At 48.2% G+C, this 21,235-nt stretch overlaps 1 protein-coding gene across 1 annotated transcript in view; it reads right to left on the minus strand.

Annotated features, from left to right (window-relative positions):
* Positions 1-9,746: 9,746 nt before the first annotated feature.
* FDXR (ferredoxin reductase) overlaps positions 9,747-21,235 on the minus strand; it is a 197,760-nt gene continuing 186,271 nt past the window's right edge. Inside the window, exons 11-12 of the mRNA XM_069200092.1 lie at positions 11,696-11,869; positions 9,747-11,288 (exon numbers count right to left, since the gene is read on the minus strand). Of these exons, the coding sequence (XP_069056193.1) occupies positions 11,158-11,288; positions 11,696-11,869 (305 nt within the window). The 3' untranslated portion in view covers positions 9,747-11,157. The remainder of the gene's footprint in view (positions 11,289-11,695; positions 11,870-21,235) is intronic.

Consider the following 21,235-nt stretch of genomic DNA (forward strand, 5'->3'; position numbering starts at 1 on the left):
GGGTGTAGAGTAGCTTCATGGGGGGTTGTTTGAGGACCCCCCCTTTTTTTGTAAATAATAAATGCATTTTGTGGTAAAGATTTGGGCACAGGTCCTTTCAGTCAGGTACGGTGAGGAGTCTTTTTTTTCTCCCTCTATCTCGCCTTACAATTTTTTTCATTTTACAAAATGTGTTTTCTCTCACTTAGGGCCTAATTATGAGTTTGGCAGATGGGAACACCCATCCGCCAAACTCCTGACAAGGTAGCTGCTTCTGTAGTGGTGACCACCCAGCTAGACCTATTACGAGTTTCCTGCTAGGCTGACGGGAAATGTCATCCTAGTGGGAAACTGATGGCAGCATTGTCTCCGGCTCGAAATAATTCCGGCGGCAATGCTGTCGCCTGCAGGGTGCAGCAGCACTTTCACAATGTTCACTGTCTGCACTGCTTGACGTATAATGTTTGTTAACATTATATGCCAGCTTGATTATTGGAAAATCTGGAGCTCAAAACTTTGTGACCAAGCTACGTCCTTGGCTAAATCCTGGACAGGCATGAGGCAGTGTTTCTGTGACCGAGCTGCATCAGGAGGAGATTAGCCTGCCTGGAGACAATGCTATGCATTTGCTTTCAGGAGACTTCCTGCACAGCCACATGCAGAGGAGCTCAGATCTCAATGAGCTGTTCAGGAAAAGAGTACCCTGACAAAGGGAGCAGAGGAAGCTCATCTTTGTCTAGACACCACAGAGGGAGAGACTTTGGCCCTCATTACAACTTTGGCAGTCTTTTAAAAAGACCGCCGAAGCCACAGGCGCCACTATACAGGCGGTATTGGTGGCTCCCTATTATGACATTTTCACTGGCCCAGCAGAAAAGTCACATCAACATTGCCGCCGGCTCATAATAGAGCCAGGGGCAATGTTGATGTGCAGCGGGTGCCCAAGTGCATGGGCAGTGCAGGGCCCCCCAGGGGCACCCCGAGTCCCGCTTACCGCCAGCCTTCCCATGGCAGTGTTTACAACCTTGGACAGGCTGGAGGTTGGGGACTCATAATCCCCAGGCCAGCTCTGCCCTGGGGATTATGACCGCCTGGCGGAAGCCTGGCGGTCAAGTGGAGGGGCCGACGGTATGGCCGTGGCTAATGCGCCATGGTCATAAAACATTGGCAGAACACCCCCAGCATGTTGGTGGTGTTACCGCCAGTGTAGCGCCGACCGCCAGGGTCATAATGAGCCCTTTGTCCCTCCCTCATACTTGCTGCATGCACCTTCCCAGGGCCTCTATGGGACTGCAGGAACACTTCAGCTTATCCACTGGCTTTGAAGTCATGCACAAGATCACTCTGTTGGGTATGAGTATGTCTGAACAAGAGGTAGTGGGGGACGCATCACTCCCCTGCAGACTTGAACCTCGTTCTGCTCGCCCACTCTCATGTCTTCCCTGCCACATTTGGCTTCACTCCAATTCCTGGAACACTCCTCTCATTGGTTTCTGTTGGATTTTTTTAGACCCCACACAACATAAGCATGTGCGGGAAATGCAGAACAATTAACCAGCCGTGCATACACAAAAGTGAACAACCCCCAAGTGGCGATTGGTAAACCGTGCTCGAGAGGTGGCATTGTGGGCAAAAAAAAAGAGGTATTGGAAAGAGGCCCAGAGCAATATTACCAGTGGCTGAGGTTAACAGAAGTATGCCACACAACACCTTTTAGTTAACCTGAAAAACAGACCACCATTTAGCTTCATCGGTTGCTGTTTTCTTATTTGCACCCCAAAACGGCCGAGGAGTAAACTGAGAGGGCCAACAAGTCATACAGGAAAAAAAAAAGGTTGCGATGACTGGGCAGGCGGCGCTCATGAAGTTCCCTCAGCTGTACAGGGAGGGGTGGCTAAGACCCAGTTCAGCTGGAACGCATGCCTGAGGCCATGGAGGTCTAGGGCGATGAAGGTCCCAGCAGTGGGGGTTGCATCCCAAAGAGCAGGTAGCCATATGTGTTTGGGGGATCTCTGCCTCCAACTTCTGAATCACGTACCTACGTCAGTGAGGATAGCTGTTGTCACAGTAAGGATTACATGTCCAGCACAGGCCATGCCAAGCGGACAACTAGACTCAGTTAGCTCTATGACAATAGGACATGTTACATTGACACTTCCGTGTTGTCTGCTACCTAAATGTTGCAGTGCAATGTTCAACTCTCACGTACAAAAACTGGATTTACAGCTCAATCTGTCCCTCACATTACCGACAGTGAACAGCACACAGGAGAATAACAGCAGGGCCCAGGGCAGAGGAGAAGATCCCACCGTGGTGTAAGGCGAGGACAAAGGGATGTAACCCTCTGCCTCTACACGGTTGTCGTTTGGACATCACTGCAAGGTGGGCCCAGAGGAGAATGCTCATTCATACTAAAGACATTACCACTCGCACACTATACTTAGTTCGATGTATCCACAGTACTGCACAAGAGATGAGGGATGGTATGTAGGGTTGTGCAAAAAATATATTCTAACCCGGAGAGCAGGTTGGTAAGATTACAGGTAGACATGTTGGTAGTACTCGCACATGGAGGTGGTGGATGTGCAAGTGGAGTGTGGTACTCAGGAGTTGGGGACTGGTATTCATGGCAGCAGGGAGAAATTGGTCATCCGTGGGCGGAAGTTGTCCACGTCCCTACGTGTGCAGAGTAGGGCCTACATTAGATTTGGGGGTCGGTTCTTTACTGGGAGCAGCTGGGTGGGTGCAACTTTGAGGCCTGCTGGGAGTTTCTATCCACCAGCTGTACCGGGGGCATAAAATCTGTATTAAGTTTATGGAATGACTTGTAGTCCTGTGGGGACTGGGGGGATATGTATCAGAGTATAATGTTATTGTAGTAAAATCGATTATATAAATTAAATAAAAACAACGCAGAGTTCTTCACGTTTCCTAAGGAATTAATTTACTTACGTTCAAATTATCTATATAGTAGTTCTGTGAGCGGAAACACTATTTTAAAGCCACTAAAACACAGGCAGAACTAGCAAGTATGAAATATTTTTTAAGTACGATATTTTATGAAGTAACATACAGAGATTATTCTCCCGTTAGCAGAATATACCAGTCACTTCAGTATTGTTTCTCTTTATTTAAGGGCCCAATTAATGGACACGAGAAATCCTTCATCTATATTTGAAAAAAATACTGCATTAATCCGATAATTTTCTTCCTATTAGTTATTTCCAGAAACACTTTGGATATGCCTATGCACTTAAGCCCTGACGGCTGCTTGCCAGGACTTTCCTCAATTTTGGATTGACTATAATTATTGGGTCTTGCATGTGAGAACGTTTCATGACAGCCTCATGTCCACTCACACAATGTACGATACTCTCTCCAAAAATATCGACGTTTACATTGCTAAGCCCTGCTTTTCTGTATTTGCTAATGACTGTATGGACCCATGACAAATACATGAACTTTTTTATCGCTGCTAAATCCCCTCCCAATAATAGTGCATCCTACTCTGAATGCTTGAATTCTAGGTTTATTTCCATGCCGCAGATGCTGGAATATAGGCCCTCATTACAACCCTGGCGGTCGGTGTTAAAGCGGCGGTAAAACCGCCAACAGGCCGGCAGTAAAAATAATGAAATCATGACCGTGGCGGAAACCGCCAACATAGACAGCCACTTTAACACTCCGACCGCCACGGCGGTACAAACAAACAGCGCGGCGGTCACCGCCAACAGACTGGCGGAAGACAATGTACCGCCCACAGTATCATGAGAGGTCAATCCACCACCTTTTTCGGGGCGGATTCACCGCGAAGAAAAACACGGCGGAAACAGGACTTGGAAGGAAAATGCTCACCTCTACACACCCCATGGGGAACCAGGACGCCATGGAGCCCGAACTCCAAATTCTACCTGCCATTCTCTTCCTGCTCCTCTACCAGGAGCACAAACGCCGGCGGCGGCGACCACGGTGAGTACTGCACCTACGACACAGGGGAGAGGGGAGGGAAAAGAGAGTGACACACACACGCAACACCCCCACCCTCACCCACTACAACACACACACAAATACATGTTGATACATTACATTTACACCCGCCAACCCCTCCTGGAAGAACGCAAGGACAAAAGGAAATGAGTTGAACGAATGTAATCAATAAAAATCCATTACTCAAAAATATACATACACTATTAACAAATATATACACCAAGAATTCAAGTCCAAGTACTGCACCTATATAGTCCGTGGACCTCTGGGCCCAAAATGCATGGGCGAGGCCCACACAAGATACCCAATCAAAATGGAGAGAACACTGCAGGGGCATCAGCTCGAAATAAAACAGGCACCTCAGGGGGAAGGGAAGGTGGGGCACCTCAGCTGGATGAGTGCACGACACCAGCTCCACGAGGGGGCTCCATGCCCATTGATGTATCCTGGGGAGTGCAAAGCCACGTCTCACAAGTCTCTCCAGTGGGTGGTTTGCCCACTGCTTTATCCTGGGGAGTGCAAAGCCACAGTCTCACAAGTCTCTCCAGTGGGTGGTTTGCCCAATGCTTTATCATGGGGAGTGCAAAGCCACAGTCTCTCAAGTGGATAACAGTTCTCCAATGGTTCTGGAGGGGGCTTTGTGCCCAGAGTGCTTCATCCTGCCAAGGACAGAGGTTATGGATACCTTTCTCCACTGGTTCTGGAAGGGGCTTTGTGCCCAGAGTGCTTCATCCTGCCAAGGACAGAGGTAGTGGATGTGATACTCCACTGGTTCTGGAGAGGGCTTTGTGCCCAGAGTGCTTCATCCTGCCAAGGACAGAGGATATGGATGCCTTTCTCCACTGGTTCTGGAGGGGGATTTGTGCCCAGAGTGCTCCATCCTGCCAAGGACAGAGGTAGTAGATGTGATACTCCACTGGTTCTGGAGGGGGCTTTGTGCCCAGAGTGCTTCATCCTGCCAAGGACAGAAATAGTGGATGTGATACTCCACTGGTTCTGGAGGGGGCTTTGTGCCCAGAGTGCTTCATCCTGCCAAGGATTGGGTGAGTGGATGCCTTTCTCCACTGGTTCTGGAGGGGGCTTTGTGCCCAGAGTGCTTCATCCTGCCAAGAACAGAGGTAGGGGATGTGACACTCCACTGACGGTGGGCCTACATGGAAGCTGTCTAGGCCCCCTAGAACTAACCACCAGCTTCGTATGACTGACCACTGGGGATGGCAGCCATGTTTGCGGTGGTGCCACTGGCACAGGATGTGGCGTGGCTGCTGGCGGTGCTTGCGGCGGCCTCAGTAGCGGCGGTGCTTGTGGCGCTCATTGGCCAGCAGTGCTGGTGGGTGGCTCAGTGTGTGAGCTGCTGGCGGCGGTGTCCTGGGCAGCGGTGCTGGTGGCGGTGGTATCCTGGGCAGCGGTGTCCTGGGAAGCAGTGCTGGTGGCGGCGGTGCATGTGGCGGTGCCCGTCTTGTCCGCCATGCAGGTTAGCGGCGACTTCCTTTTCTTTCTCTGCACCTTCCCCACCTTGGATGGTGGCGCAGCTGTCTTGCCACTCCCAACTGTAGTCGTGGGAGAGCCCTTGGTGGCAGGTGTTTTGCCCTTCTCCCTCCGGGCTGTGGTCAACTTATTATGTTTCTGACGTGGGGGACTGTCCTTGGCCTGGCTCCTTGGCACACTGGCTGCCTTGCTGCTTAGTGCCAGTTACTGCTGGCACCACTGTTCCCGGTGATGTGGTGGCTGAGGTGCTGGGTTGGGACCTGGAAAGGCGGGCCCTTGGGGATGGAAGGGGTGGGGGAGGTGAAGGGAAGGGAAGAGGTCAAGGTTTGACAGGAAAAGTTTTTTAGACACACTGGGACGGGTAGATGGAGGGGGTTTGGGAGTGGAGGAAGAGGTAGTGGTTGTAGGAGGTGTTCGTTTGCTGACTTTGGGTGAAGGTGCATGGACTGGAGGCTGTTGTGAGGTGGATGGCTGTTGGGTGGGGGTGTGACTGCGTTTGTGTAGTTTGGGAGGTGGGCTCACAGACACACTGGTAGAGGACACAGGATGTGTGAATGGTAGTGGGAGTGGTGAGTGCACGTGAGCGGTGTGTGGTGATGGGCGTGCTGGTGATGGGCGTAGTGGCTGAAGATGTAGTGCATGCAGGTGTGAGTGGAGACGTGACAGGGAGGGAGGAGGGAGATGAGGAGGAGGGGGACACAGTGGAGGCAGTGGATGTTGGTATGTGTGCATGGGTATGATGCTTGTGTGAGTGCCTGTGGGATGTGTGGTGCTTATGTTTGCCAGAGCTACCCTTGTGTGTTGAGGTGTGTGCATGCTGGTCTGATGGTGTGCTTGGGATAGGCTGAGGTACTGAGGATTGGGGCTGGGTGGAGGAAGTTGGAGGGGGGAGGCTGGACACAGGAACAATGGCTGCCATCAGTGCTGAGGCCAGAGTCTGAAAAGCTCGCTGTTGGGCTGCCTGACCAGAATGAATGCCCTCCAGGTATGCATTTGTCTGTTGCAACTGCCTCTCTACACCCTGGATGGCATTCAGAATGGTAGACTGCCCAACAGTGAGGGATCTGAGGAGGTCAATGGCCTCCTCACTGAGGGCAGCAGGGCTGACAGGGGCAGGGGCTGAGGTTCCTGGGGCGAAGGAGATGCCCACCCTCCTGGGTGAGCAGCCACAGGGCACATGCTGAGGGGCTGCTGGGAGGGGGGTGCTGTTGGGGGGGGGTGGCTGCTGTACCTGTAGATGCGGTGGGCACAGAGGGGTTCGCCACCGCAAGGGAGCTCCCATCAGAGGAGGAGTCGGTGTCGCTGGTCTCAGCTCCTGTCCCCGCTGTGGAGCTCCCCTCGCCCTCCGTCCCACTGGTGAATTCGGAGTCCATAGTCTTGCCCTCCAGGGCCATGTGGGATGCAGCTCTCTCCTGATCCGGTGGCACTGCTCCTCCGCGTGATGATGCTAATGCACACAAGAACAGGGAGACCCAAAAAAAGGGGGGGAAGAAAGTAGAAAGACATGTTCAGTGCATGCAATACCGCTACCATTGGCGGACACTACAGACACAGCAGCCATCTGCACTACGCCATGCACTTAGAGTTCCCTAATTAATCACGGGGCCATGGGGTACAAGGCCTATGCCCGATTGCTGCACACATGGAAGTCACAGGAGCCCGACTAGGGGTAGATGGCTCTTAACACTGGTGGGGTGGGGTGCCACATGGCCTGCCTTACGAAGGGACAACATGTTCTTGAGATTGCCAAAAATATTAGTCATCATGCACTGAAATACACTAGCAGCTGATGCAAGGCCAAACAGCATACGATTGAACTGGAAGGTGCCTTCAAGGGTAACAAACGTTACCAAATGTTTGGATTCAGGATGGAGTTTGATCTGGTTTCAAGCTTTGAAAAGTACCTCCCATTTTTAACTTCCGTCAACAATTCGTTGATATTTGGCAGAGGATATGTGTAAACTACAATGTTCTGATTCAACGACCTCAAGTCAACACATAACCTCACCCTCCCATTCCTAGTAACTACCACTGGGGAAACCCAAGGAGACACCTCCACAGGTTCAATAATGCCTTCCAACAACATATTGTCAATTACTTTTTTTACTTCACCCCTCACAACAAAAGGGATCTTGCGTACTTTGTGTTGCTAGGGTACAGCATTCTCTTTTAAAATGATCTTGTGCACATAGCCCTTTAAACATCCCAACGTTTTTCTGAAAACATGCTTTGACTCCTATAAAATATCATGCAACTGTACATCCTCAACTACAAGAATCTGGTGAGTTGCCCTTGGATTGATAACAATGTTGAGATCCAATTGATGCATCCACCCTAAGATAGGTGGACCATCCGAGGCGACATACATTTTCCCCATGACACTCCTCCCTCCAAATCGTATTTGCTTTAACATATACCCCAAGAAATGAATTTTCCCACCTTGGTAACCACCAGGAGAGATATCTTTGGGATACAGTTTCTCACTTTTCCAATGTTCCTTAAAGAGGACTTCGGGAATTATATTATACAATGATCCCGAAACAATCATAAGGCTTACACGAAATTCATCTATGGTAAAGGAAGCTATAGGTCTGGACATTCTGCGCGCACTATCACACTCAACGGAATTCGCCTCTTGACTCAGTACTAGAATTCTCTCTTCATAAGGAATGTCATGACACTCACCCACTACATTTATTCCTGATTTGATTTCCTTAGAGGACTTGGCACTTTCTCTACAAATGCGGGTATAATGTCCCTTACGACCCCACCTACGACAGTCTTTATTGATAGCAAAACACCTCTTGGAATTGGCCGAATGCTATACACTGCCACATCGAATGCATTCTTTCCCTTTTACTTTTGAAAATACAGATTTCTTCGAAAGAGCCCCAACTTCCTGCTGAGCACCAATAGCATCATTAGACAATACCATAACATCAGCAGATTTGTCTTTCCTTTCTAATTCTCTTATACATCGCTGCAATTCTTCAACAACTTTTGCCATGTCAATAGCTTCTTGCAAGCTGGGATCTTTTGCAGCCCAGAGCCTCTCTTGTATTTTTCTCTCACAACATTGTACTATCAGTTGGCCTTGTATCAACTCTTCAGTCATACACCTAAACCTACATTTGACTGATAACTCCCTCAACCTTGAAACAAACTCATCAATGGTTTCGTGATTATCTTGAGGCTGAGTATAAAACTTATATCTAGCTAGAACTAAATTGGTTTCCTTAGCGAACCTAGTCTCCAACCTCTTTATAGCCTCTTTAAACACGTCATCCATCGGTTGACCATTTGCACCAAGCGCTGTCGGTAAATACTTAAAAATACGCTGACCCTCACACCCCAATGTGCTCAATAAGATAGCCTTTTTCCTTTGAGACGAAAAACCCTGTCCATCTAAGGCTACTATGTAGTTCTCTAACATTTCTATCCAATCCTCCCAGGGTACAGCAGGTGACCCTGGAAGAGGTAAAAATGGAGGTGGTGGAGAAATAATGCTGTGATTGGCCATCACTATAATAATAATCAAATGGATCAAATACTATTATGTCCACTGAAAGCACAGTAAAAAGCAGACAGAACAGATAAAACGTTGCAGAGCTCAGCTACTGATAAAAGTTAAAGCACACAGGAAACACAGTAGAAAAACAACTGGTGTGCAAATCACCGCATGACCTGCAAAGTACCATACGTCAATGCACAAAAGTTCAATGGTGTGCAGATCACTGTGAACCTCAATAGGAACGGCGGATCAGCAAAGATCAGGAAGCGTTCTGCTGTTCAAACAGAACATTCTTGAATCCACACATCTCATATGCTCAACAAGTATGCCGGGAGTGCCGGAGATCAAAGAAGCAACATCACAGCTTCGTGATAATATAGACGTGGAGGCGTCACCTGATTGCAGGATGCACCGGAAATCAGGAAAGCACCGCCTCACGCCGCCTCATGCCTCCGCTTGCCAAAAATATAGACGTCAGGTCAGGACGTGTCACCTCTGGGAAGACCACGCCTACCAAGGGTCTCCGAACAGCTCACAACTCCGGGAGCAGCATCAACGTCCGGCATACACTGCGCCACCAAGGGCACTGGAGCTGAAGAAACCAAGGATCTCCGAACAGCAAGCGGCCTTGGCAGCAGCGTCAACGTCGGACATACGCAGTGCCACCAAGGGCACTGGCGCCGAACAACAATGAAGAGATGAACGCAGGTTGGCTCAGGTCGTGTCTCTATCCCATCCTCGTCACCAAAATGTAGTGAGGAAGGTGCTGGAGACTTCAAATGCGTTCATAAGGTAAGTTTATTTGAAAACAACACAACCCGGCATCCTGCCATATCCAAGAGAGACTTCAACTGTCTGCTCCGGAATGTCTGGACACAGGCATTCGGCCGAACACAGAATGCAGCAACACAGTAAATCATAACAATAGCCACTATACTTTCATAGCTAATAGGGGTGCGTGCGTGCCTGAAGAGAGGTTGGGAAGGTGGTGAAGGAAAAAGCAGCAAAATGGAACAGACGCCCCAGAGAGAACAACTGAAGTGAGTAATGGCGGCAGAGAGCGGAAGAAGAACAATAGTATAAACAGGTAGCTGCCTCCCACCCCCAAAGCAAGAGAAAAAGTGAAAAAATAAGATTGATGGTGGTAAAAGGGCAAATAGGACAGAACCAAGCCAATACCCCTTCTCACTCCTTGTGAAAGAAAGCAAGTAACAAAACCAAAAGTGGTGTGAGGTACAGTAGAAAAATAGGTAAATAAAAAACATAACGATATAATTAAATGCAAATTAAGTTTTCAAAAGTAGGAATCAGCTAATAATACTAAAATGGTTTCCTAGAAGTAAATTACATTATATTTATGAAACATATGTATTTATATTATTACATATCACTTTTCTGTTTGGGATTTTATGACAAGCAAATTGCTGCTGTCCTGGCACAAATACTTTTAAGCTGTCTATTAAAAGGCTTTCCAACCATGGCATGATGTTGTTTATTTTATATGTGGGAAAAGAATCATAATTAATGAATGTGGCATTTTGTCTGCAAATACTTTATTCATATTTGTGGTCTGCTAGACAATTTTGCTTAATAAAAAACAGCACCTGGAATTAAAAAGAAATAAACCACTGTTTATATATTTGACTCGTTTATTGTGTCCTTGCTTCATTTTAAACGTAAAACAGTTAAAACAAATATTTCACTACCCTTGTTTCCTGGAGGAATGTGTGTTCATAATGGAGGGACTGCACATACTGATTGAGGATGTTACAGTTGGATTTTTGAGGTTATTCCTCAAATTGTAACAATTCGGCCTTGGTGAAAAAATATCAGAACTTTGATCCTGCAAAGACAGTGCATGGAGCTAAGCACAGGACAATGTTATTTGGAGCTGGACTGCGCTTGATCTGTGTGTCTAGACGGATACATTACACCATTGACCTCAATCCCTATCTCATTGGCGCATTGCCATGGTGATATTCTGTAGTTCTGTAATACTGCCTACACGCAGAGGTGAGGTGCTCAGTATCTGCAGATGCAGCTCAAGTCTACTAGAGGAAGCGATCTCACGAGGAAGTGACCTCTCTGGATCCACTTCAATCTCACAAGTCCTGCATTGTGTGCTGGCCCCCTGATGGATACCTCCCATTTAAGAAAGGCTGTTTGCCACAGGGCCCACAGAACTTCAAACGTCAAGACTTTGCCAACTGCAGCATCTCCTCAGGATCTACAATCTTCTCTCTTGGTTTCCCAACTTCCTTTCCTCGTGACATTTCCACAGAATTAATCTTCTCCCAGCCAGAGAATGAGACGGGTTGAATCCCTGTGGAGAGATGGGCACATTCAAATACAGAAAAGCACCAATGCCAACCACAAATCATCAACAACATATTGTAAAGATATATGACAAGTAACATTGGCTTTAAAGTCGAAATAATGCACAACAGATGAATGCAGGATATATGGTAAAGAAACAGTACAGAAACATGGGCAGCACAGGTAAAAGTGAGCATACATGGTCAAAGTCAGAAATACAAATTGGGACACACTAAAATGAGACACGTGGAGGCATCACAATCTTAATGCTGACATGGTGTGAGAAGGTAGCGTGAAGAAACATTTTAATGGCATACAGTAACACTCACTTGAGTGCATATAAAGAAAGGGACAGACCCCCCCTTACTCCGCCCCTCCCCACCCCCAGACACAGAGCAGTGTGAGACCACAAACCTCTGTCTTGCAGGATGCGCTTCGTGGAAGCTGAACCAGGCTTGGGATGTGAGGCGCTCAGCGCGCCAGAGCTCAGATCCTCAACCACAGACTGTGCTGTGTCAAAGCTGTCGTTCATGGTCGTTATTATAACTCCGGTGGGGCCTCTCTTTACCCAGCCACTGCAATAGAGACCTGCAAAGGAAGGACAGTAGGATGAGAAAATCTGGCTTATTTCCTCTTCTTCGAAATCTCTAAAATATCAGTTTCCCCAAAACATATCCAGAGAAAACTCCAGTGTTTAGCATATGCACTTCTGTTTTAACTTGTAATCTGCCAAAGTTGCCCCCTTTGCAGACATTCGAGGCTGTGCTCACCTGTCTGAAGCCTAACTGAAGTCTACCTGACTTAACTGAGTATGAAAGGGGGAAGGTGGCAGGAAAATAAAAAGTGTGAAAAGGTGAACGTATCCTGAAAGTAGTCAATGACACACCGCTTATGCATCCCGCCCACATAATTATGCAGAAAGGCAAACTTGGCAATCTCTGAAGACCAATTCAGGATGGCACTTTTACATGGGCTGGAATGGGTGGAGTTAATTCTGAACTTAACCATAACTATCCGGCCTAAAAGTAGCTACACACAATCACTTCAGTTCAGACGCTTACAACCTGCAGAGGCAAGAAGTGCTCAGATCAGCAAGGGCAGGAGGTCTGCTTATCTGCAGCATAAACTCAACACTGTAACTGACGTGAAGGGGGTTGATTTTTTTCATAAGATTACTAATGAGATGAAACTAGTATCCAACAGTCCAATGCCAGTGAAACACTAGTAGAAATCTTCATAGTTCTTTACCAGTCAGATCACAGCACTCAGTACGCCCATAAACGTTTTCTACTTGAAAAAAAACAATATGGATTCTCTTTGGATTCATGTGGGGTTAAAAGTAATTTAAAAGTAAGTTAAAAGTAATTTTTTGTGGATATGATCTCTATTCGAATGTTCATTTAGTCTTCTTGGTTGCGGAGGGTGTAGTGTGGGGGGCGGAAGGGAGGAGATGTGGGGGTAAAGGGGGGGGGACTCCATTATGGGGTGTAACAGCGGTAGTGTGACTGGAAGCAGAGTCAGTAGGGTAGTAAGGCAATGGGGCAATGAAGTGATTGTGCAGAAATAGTGAGATTACTATTATATTATATTACAAAATAAAATGAAGCCTCAGAATGGTTGAGTATCCCTATGTGGAGGGAGTAGAAGGAGTATAATAGGATGAGGGGAGGTAAGATATGCAATGTCAGGTATGAAGAGGAGTGTGCAGGGTGGAGAAGTGCGAGGACTAGGATGTGGTGTGTGTGTAAAGTGTGGGGTGTGAGGTGCAGGTTGTGAGGTATAGTGCTTGTGTTAAAGTGGGTAGGGAAGATGGTAAGGAGGATGTGGGTGTGTGATGTGTTGTGCCCAAGGGGGGTGGGAAAAAGAGAGTGGGGGGTTTGAGGAATAGAAAGCGTTTTACTGATTGGTGGTTCAGGAATGGCATGCTCCAGCCTGTAGAAAGGGTGCCCAGGTTTGGAGAAATTTGTGTTGCAAGTTATAAAAGATGCCTTTGTATGACACAGTCTGGTACATGCTGTGAGCCATTCGTCGTGGGAATGAGGCGGGTCTGTGGGCACGGCAGGTCAGGACAGCTTGCTGTATCGTGGAGGAAGATCAGCGGGCGGTGTAGTGGATTCTGTAAGGGCAGGGTCTCATGCAGCATTTGTCCCACTGCTTTCCAAAAGGGCGTGATGGAGGGACAGTCACATAGGATATGCAAGAGGTCACAATGGTTTGCATGGGCAGGAGGCCTGCTGATTTCAATTTTGCAGGTGTCCAGTACCAGTTATGGAGCATTTTTTAAAAGGGAGAATTTCATCCAGGCTTCCCTTGCTCTGCAGTCCCGGGCTTCTAGGAGATCTGCCAAGTCCTTCAGTTCAAATTCTACTTGTAGCTTTAATTGCCAGGAGATGGGGAGGCTGTGCAGGAGGGGCAGGGAGCAGAGTTGGAGGACAGTAGGGCGTGGCGGCCAGACATTACACCACGGAAGTGAACCCAGGTTATGAGATAGGAGTCTACTGGCGAGGATTGCAGGGACCATGGGCATGGCCCATACTATTGGCAAGGCAGTGCTGGAGTTGTGTGTGTCTCCAGAGTTGTTGTGGGGGAGGTCATATTCATCACATAGCGTAGCTAAAGGTTTAAGGGCTCCGTCGTCTAGTACCTGCCCCAGGAGGCGATGCCGGCAGCTTGCCATTCTCTCCAGTCTAGCATAATTTCTCTGATCTGTAGTCTGGTATTGCCCAATAGTGGCGCATATTTGTGGAGGTGGGCGTTTACTCTGAGCAGGCTGTGGGCTTGCTGCTAGGATTTCACCATGGCTTGCACCACTGGGTTGGCGGTTGTGTCTCGGAGTCTCTGTCACCGTAGAGTGGATTCAATCCCAGGGGGCAGTGCAGCAGGGTTAGTTCTGTTTGGACCCGCTGCGGGGGGTCATTCATCCCAGGAAGCATGTAAGTGAGTTGTGGGAGGTGTAGGGATAGCACGTAGTTTTCAAATGATGGGAGGCTTAGGCCGCCACAGGAGCAGTGGGTCATCAGTTTGGTGGTGTTCAGATGGGGCAACAGGACCCCCTATTGAAGGCAGGGATACTCTTATTAATGGAGCATTAGGTAGGGAAGGGGACCAGCAAGGGCAACATGCCGAGGACGTAAGTAAAGCAAGGCAGTCACTATGCGTACTGCTTGTACTCTCCCCCAAACAGAAAGGCCCAATTGTCACCCCGTCCGCCTGGGACGACTCCTGGTGGCCCACGGCCCTCGGCACCACACCGACCCCCGCAGACCACGCCCGCAACCTCGGCTTCATCTTGGACCCTCTTCTCACCATGACCAAGCAAGTCAACGCCGTGTCCTCCGCCTGCTTCCTCACTCTCCGCATGCTCCGCAAGATCTTCCGCTGGATCCCCGCCGACACCAGAAAAACCGTGACCCACGCCCTTGTCACGAGTCGCCTGGACTACGGCAACACCCTCTACGCCGGGACCACCGCCAAACTCCAAAACCGCCTGCAACGCATCCAAAACGCCTCGGCCCGCCTCATCCTCGACGTACCCCGCAACAGCCACATCTCCGCACACCTGAGACACCTGCATTGGCTCCCAGTCAGCAAAAGGATCACCTTCCGTCTTCTCACCCACGCACACAAAGCCCTCCACAACAAGGGACCGGAATACCTCAACAGACGCCTCAGCTTCTACGTCCCCACCCGCCCCCTCCGCTCCGCTGGCCTCGCACTTGCTGCCGTCCCTCGCACCCGCCGCTCCACGGCGGGTGGGAGATCTTTCTCCTTCCTGGCGGCCAAGACCTGGAACTCCCTCCCCACCAGCCTCAGGACCACCCAGGACCACTCCGCTTTCCAGGGACTCCTAAAGACTTGGCTGTTCGAGCAGCGATAACCCCCCCTTCCCCCCCTAGCGCCTTGAGACCCTCACGGGTGAGTAGCGCGCTTTATAAATGTTAATGATTTGATTTGATTTGATTTGACCATTTAGCAAAGTCCTGTTGTATGTGCACTAGTAATGGGTCGAGGTTGTCCGCAAGAATGCGATCTAGGCCTCTGTTGCTATAAATCCTAAGATACTTAAGGTGGGAGAGGGTCCATCAGACAGGGATGTTCGCTATGGCTGGTTTGGTGGTTACATAAGAGATAGGTAATGCCTCACTCTTATCTCTGTTTACTTTGTAGCCTGACAGAGCCGTAGAAGTTCTGTAGGCTCAGAAGTGAGCGTGGTAGATCCATGAGAGTAAGCAGGCTGTCATCTGCGTAAAGGTAAATTGTAGATGTGCCCCATGAAAGGGGGACTCCTGATATGAGTGGGGTGTGATGGATGGTGGCCGCCAAAGGTTCAATGGCCAGGAAGAACAGTAACAGGGAAAGTGGACAGCCCTAACAAGTCCCATGCCTGACGGGGAATGGGTCTGGTAGAAAGCCTCCGCAGTTCAGTTGTACCAAGGGTGAGTCATACAGCCAGTGGACTTTGGCTCTGAAATCATCGCCCAGGCCAAAACATTGCAGGACCGCACAGTGGTACCACCATTCGATCCTGTCAACCGCTTTTTTAGAATCAGAGGAAAGAGCGAGGGCTTCATCTTGTAGGTTTCTCGCAGACCACAGGGTGTGTACCAAGATACAAAGATGATTTGTGGATGATCAACTGGGTACAAATCCCACTAGTGTATGGTGAATGAGGGATGGAATAACTTTACACAGGTGGGCCACTAGTACCCCTGCCAGGATTTTGATAGCACCTTTTAGAAGGGAGATAGGTCTGTAGCTCCACAGAGCAGGGGGTCCTTCCCTTGTTTGGGGAGGACTGCTATGGTTGTTCTGTTGGAGATGGGACCTAAGGTGCCAGCCCTTGCAGTTTCCTGAAAGGCTTCGTATAGGGAGTCTACCACATCCTCACCTGCCCATTTGTAGAATTCCACTGGGAATCTGTCTTCCTCTGGTGCTTTATCGTAGGGAAGTTTAGAAATGGCTTAGGCAATATCCTCTTTGTTGATTTCACCCTCCAGTAAGCTCCTACCATCTTCGTTGAGCCTGGGTAGGGGTATGTCCTCCAGGAATGCAGATGGACGTGCGGGGTCGTCTACAGTTTTGGGGTGTAAAGGGACCGATAGAAGTCTATGAATTCACTGACGATGTCCTGGAGGTAGGTAAGGATAACTCCATTCGAGGACTGAATGGCCGGTATAAGTAGTGCTGCTTTCTGTTGGCACAGTTGTGAAGCCAGAAAACAGCCCGCCTTTTCTCCATGTTCATAGTGGTGCCCTTTCATCCTTTGGAGAGCGAACTCCGCATTGGAGGTGAAAAGGTTATTGAGGTACACTTTGGCCCTCAGCGGTGGGTGTGGGGCTGTGGTGTTGAGGCGCATAAGGGTTGCTATTGCACCCTCCAGATCTGTCTGTTGGGTGCGCCATTGGCTGCATCCCTCATAAGTTGGCCATGAATGATCGTCGTTGCTGTGGCCCCGGGTCTCTGTTGTCTTCTAGGTAGGTGGCGATGTGGGTACACAATTTGGCTTTACCCTGTGACATGCAGCCTCTAGGATTCGGGAGTCCCTAACATGGGCTAAAGTCCTCTGGGAGACCAGAAAGTAGTCTATTCTGGATTGGGTGCCATGAACCGGCGAGATGAAGGTGTATTCCCTATCTGATGGGTGCGTGATGCGCCAATGGTCTATCAGGCCGTTATCTGACAGAACATTGCCCATGAGGGCCCTGTTGGCTTTGCTGCAGTGGTCGGGTGCCAAGTTCCAATCTCCCACAAAGAGGAAGTGCATAGCCCCAATTTCAGTTAGAGGACGGTTGAGTTGGAGGAAGAAGGAGCATTTAGTCCCTATAGGGGCATATACAGAGCCGATACATCAAACATGGCCACCGATTCTGACATTAGCAAGGACGTAGCCCCCGTTCAGATCCATCCACGTTTTGAGAACGGTGAAGGGTAATGATCTTCATAGGAGGATTGCAACACCGCACTTCCTGGACAGGCCAGGTTCTGGAGTCAGGGTTGTGGAGCAGCTGCTGTGTATCACCCGTCCCACACAGTTGTGGCGTAATTTCTAAGATTCTAAATGGGAAAGATGGGATGGGTTTCCTGTAATAGAGCGATGTCTACTCTTTGGAATTGTAGGTAAGACAATATTTTCTTCCGTTTCATGTAGCGTGTGAGCATGTTAGCATTCCAGAATATTGCACTCAGTGTGGAAATTGTTGTGGATCCTGTGTGGGGCATTTTGGATGAGAGGTAGGGCAGATCCATGAGGGCGGTGAGTCTCAGGGAAGGGGTTAGTGTGAAGGGGTGGTGGAGTAGGAAAATAGGCGGGATGTTATGTGGGGGGTCATCTCAGTCACTAGAGGTTGTGGTAGTATCTGCTACTTTGTTGGGTGGCGTAGGCAAAGATAGGGCAGGGAGAGATAGAAGTGGAATTGTCGCGTGGGCTCTCATTATCCTAAATGAGACTACTGGATTTCTAGGCAGCAGGATCAATAACGGTGTGGGGGACTGAGTGTGACCCACGTGTAAGGAACTCTGTCACCCTAAATCCGTTTTTTGCTCCGGCTAACTAGCAGTGCCTCATTTCTCCCACGGGGAAGAAATGATTAGGCAGCCGAGCGCATGACATCTTTGGAACTTCTCAGGGAAGTCGTGGTCACTCAGATCCAAACCAACTCTCTCATTTACAATATGATTTCATATACAAATGACAAAGACAGTATACGTTTTATATAATGTTTTAATAAAACGACTGTATTTTAGATAATAAGGCGTGAGCCGCAATAACCAGAACAATACAACACAGTAGGATTGAAATAGTCACCAGGAGAATAAAACATAAGAACAAAGCTATCATAGTGCCTAACAGTTTCTACTCTCCCTCTGCTTGTTCTATTTAGAGCACAGCATGTTAAGCTTCTAGCTTGCCTTTCCGAATCACCGGGGAGACATAAGACCTCATACCTGAGCAAAGGCCTGTGATCTGGTTCAGCATCTGCAACGAGGCAGTCAGCGTCTAGCTGTGGATCTCTGGTCGGAATCTCCCTCTTGCATGTATTGGGACAAGGAAGTGATTTTATAACTAACATGTCATCGTGATCACAAAATGTCCCTACGCAGGAATGCCAAATCTAAACTCCTACCACGTCTATCGGCAATGTACCAGACTGTATCCTTGACTGAAGAACAGAGTGAATATGTTATGAAGAACTCCAGTGCTGAAGTAGGCAAAACAGTGTGATATGAATAAAAAACAACACCGTAGAACTGGCTATTTGAAAAATAACAGTACGAAGCCTAATAAAAAGCATTTAGAGCAAAGTGCACAGAGGCTCTAAGCTGTCAGCAAATGAATAAAATACATTCAGGGCAAAGTGCACAAAGGCCTAAAGCCTGAAGCTAATGCGCAAAGTATACGTAAAACTAACCACACTACACCCTCCCCTTGTCGGTAGCAAGTGGTTCCAATAACATAAAAACATGCCCCAAACATAAATAATATATTTCGACAAGGTAAGAAGACAACAAAGTCATAAATTTAGGAAACATGTGACGATAAAGCCAAATTCAATATAGTGTCAATTTTGCTGAAGAAAAAAAATCAAATTGTCAGACAGAAGCAATAGAACGTAGGAGCTCCTCCACTTCGATATATGTTAATATCGGAAGATCCACGCCACCAAGTACCATGGAGCAGGTGTGTTCCAAAGCCCCAAAACCATTCAGGGCGGCACCCCGTGCAGGGCCAATGAAAGAGACAATACCATCTTCCTCCAGGAAGGGAATCTCATAAACCGCCTCACGAAGCAAACGCAACCGTAGTGCACAAGTCTGGGAATGAGCCCTAATTGGGAACATCAACAGATCAGGATCGACCACTGGAGGGCGCTGCAGTGAGAGACAGAAAGCCAGTGCATGTTCAAATGAGCACCAAAGGCTCCGAAACATGGGTTGCACACAATCCAAAACCGGTCTGAATGACAGAGACCAGTCACACTCCAAATGGCCCAGGAGTGTAGCTCCAAAATGCTGCATCATGCGTTCACGACACAGCTGCGCTGACGGGAGCAGCAATATAGGATCTTGTCGTGGCGGGACAGCCATTGCGAAAAAATAGCAACAATAGCAAGACTCCAGCCAACAAAGCCAAAGTAATCGGGAAACCCCCAAAAATGCTTCCGAAAATAGAGTGTATAGCCGAAGGTATCAAACCGAATATGGAAGAGAAGGTGTGAGCGAAACCAACACCAACGGCTTTGAAAAAATGAGCAATACCAGCAGTGCTGGATGCATTAAATATACGTCCCACAAGTTCACCGAAGTGACTTGGAAAGTTAGTATTCAAAAGGGACTGTATCTCCGCCGATGACCTTGCCACCTGAAGTGCGTAGGTCTCGCTAGCAGATGTAAGGGCCACATGCTTTTGAAACAATAAAGCCTTCAGCCGACTCAACTTGTCGAAATCAACCTTGGAAGTAGCAATATGAGGCCAGATGTCCGCTACCTCCCTAATTTGAGTGGGGGGAAACAACACATTCCCGCAGCACGTAACGGCCTTGTTGACAACGACAACGTAAACTATGCCGGCACGCATGCCACAGCAGCGTTTGCTGTTAAGAACAACGTAACTGCCGTTAGAAAGCACCTGGAAAGTGTTTTTAATAACCGGGACTGGAACACCCTTTAAATAACAAGCTAAGTTAGCAATCGAAGCGTTACACGCTCCGTGCAAGGACAGCTGTTTACAAACCATGGAATGGCTGACAGAAGCTTCGCATTCGCTACCACTAAGAAAAACCTCCCTCAAACCATTAACACATCTGTACTGAAAGGGAAGCTCCCACACCTCGTGTATGTAACTGTCTCCCAATAGTTCATATCTACCCACCGGAATGTGCTTCAAACAAGAAGTAAATTGCAGAGTGGAGATAGGCAAATTAATAACCCCATGAATCAACCACTCAGCTGACGGAATCTCAGCCACCGTGAAAGGCAGTTTCTCCAATTTCTCAATATTCAACATAACATATGTCGCTTCCTTTTTAGCCATCAACTGTTGTTGACGAGTCAAATTAAAGGAGATAAAGATCTCTCTGGCACGAATGTGCTGCCATGGAACGCGACCCGCCTTCAAGGTCTGAAGAGTCCAACCCAGCTGCATGATGGACCGTGTCTGACTCTGCCCATGATATAAAGACGACATGTCCGATTTAATAATGTCAATAGCAGAGGAAACAATGCTGTCAATCGTGTAAACACGGTCAGAAAGGGTATGCATGCCATTATCAACAACAGACAAAGTCTGCAGCAGATTTTCCTGATCAATCTGCCTCAACCGGGCTGCAGCCTCCTGTTGTGAAAGTTTCCAAATCTCATTATAAACTTCATATAAAAACCTTTTCTTCCGTGGTACCTTGGGACCTGACAAAAAATCTTGTAAATCAGTACCATTAAACAGTAACTTGAGATGTGACTTAACTGCATCCAGCGTGGATGACTTCAACCATTGTTGACAAAGCTTCCCCACGCTGTACGTAGTTATAATATCAGCATGTTCTGGTGAAATGTAACGAGGGTCTGCCCTACTAGTCCTGAACCCCCCTGAAGAGGTAACAAAACGTTGATGACACTCATTAGTGTCTATGGTACATAATAACCACCCGCCCGGATGTAACGATGAAGTGTTAAGCGTACCATTCTGGACCCAATGCGTAAATTCACTAAAAGTAGCATTCACATAGTGCTGCCAGTTGTTTAATTTGGAAGGGACAGGTATACTAGGCAAATTCAACTCTCTAATTGTCGTCAAGCCCAAACAGCTAGTCTGTTGTACCGTGTCATTGAGGAAAATCTGCACAGGGATAAGACATGCTCCAAATAATGTATCCCTGCCTTGCATCTGCCAATTTTTCGTACCCCAAACACTTTTCAAGTCAACAGTCTTTAACCAGTATTCATACCCCTCGATCGAAA

The sequence above is a fragment of the Pleurodeles waltl genome, chromosome 7 (assembly GCF_031143425.1).
Source record: "Pleurodeles waltl isolate 20211129_DDA chromosome 7, aPleWal1.hap1.20221129, whole genome shotgun sequence".
Taxonomy (NCBI): Eukaryota; Metazoa; Chordata; class Amphibia; order Caudata; family Salamandridae; genus Pleurodeles; species Pleurodeles waltl.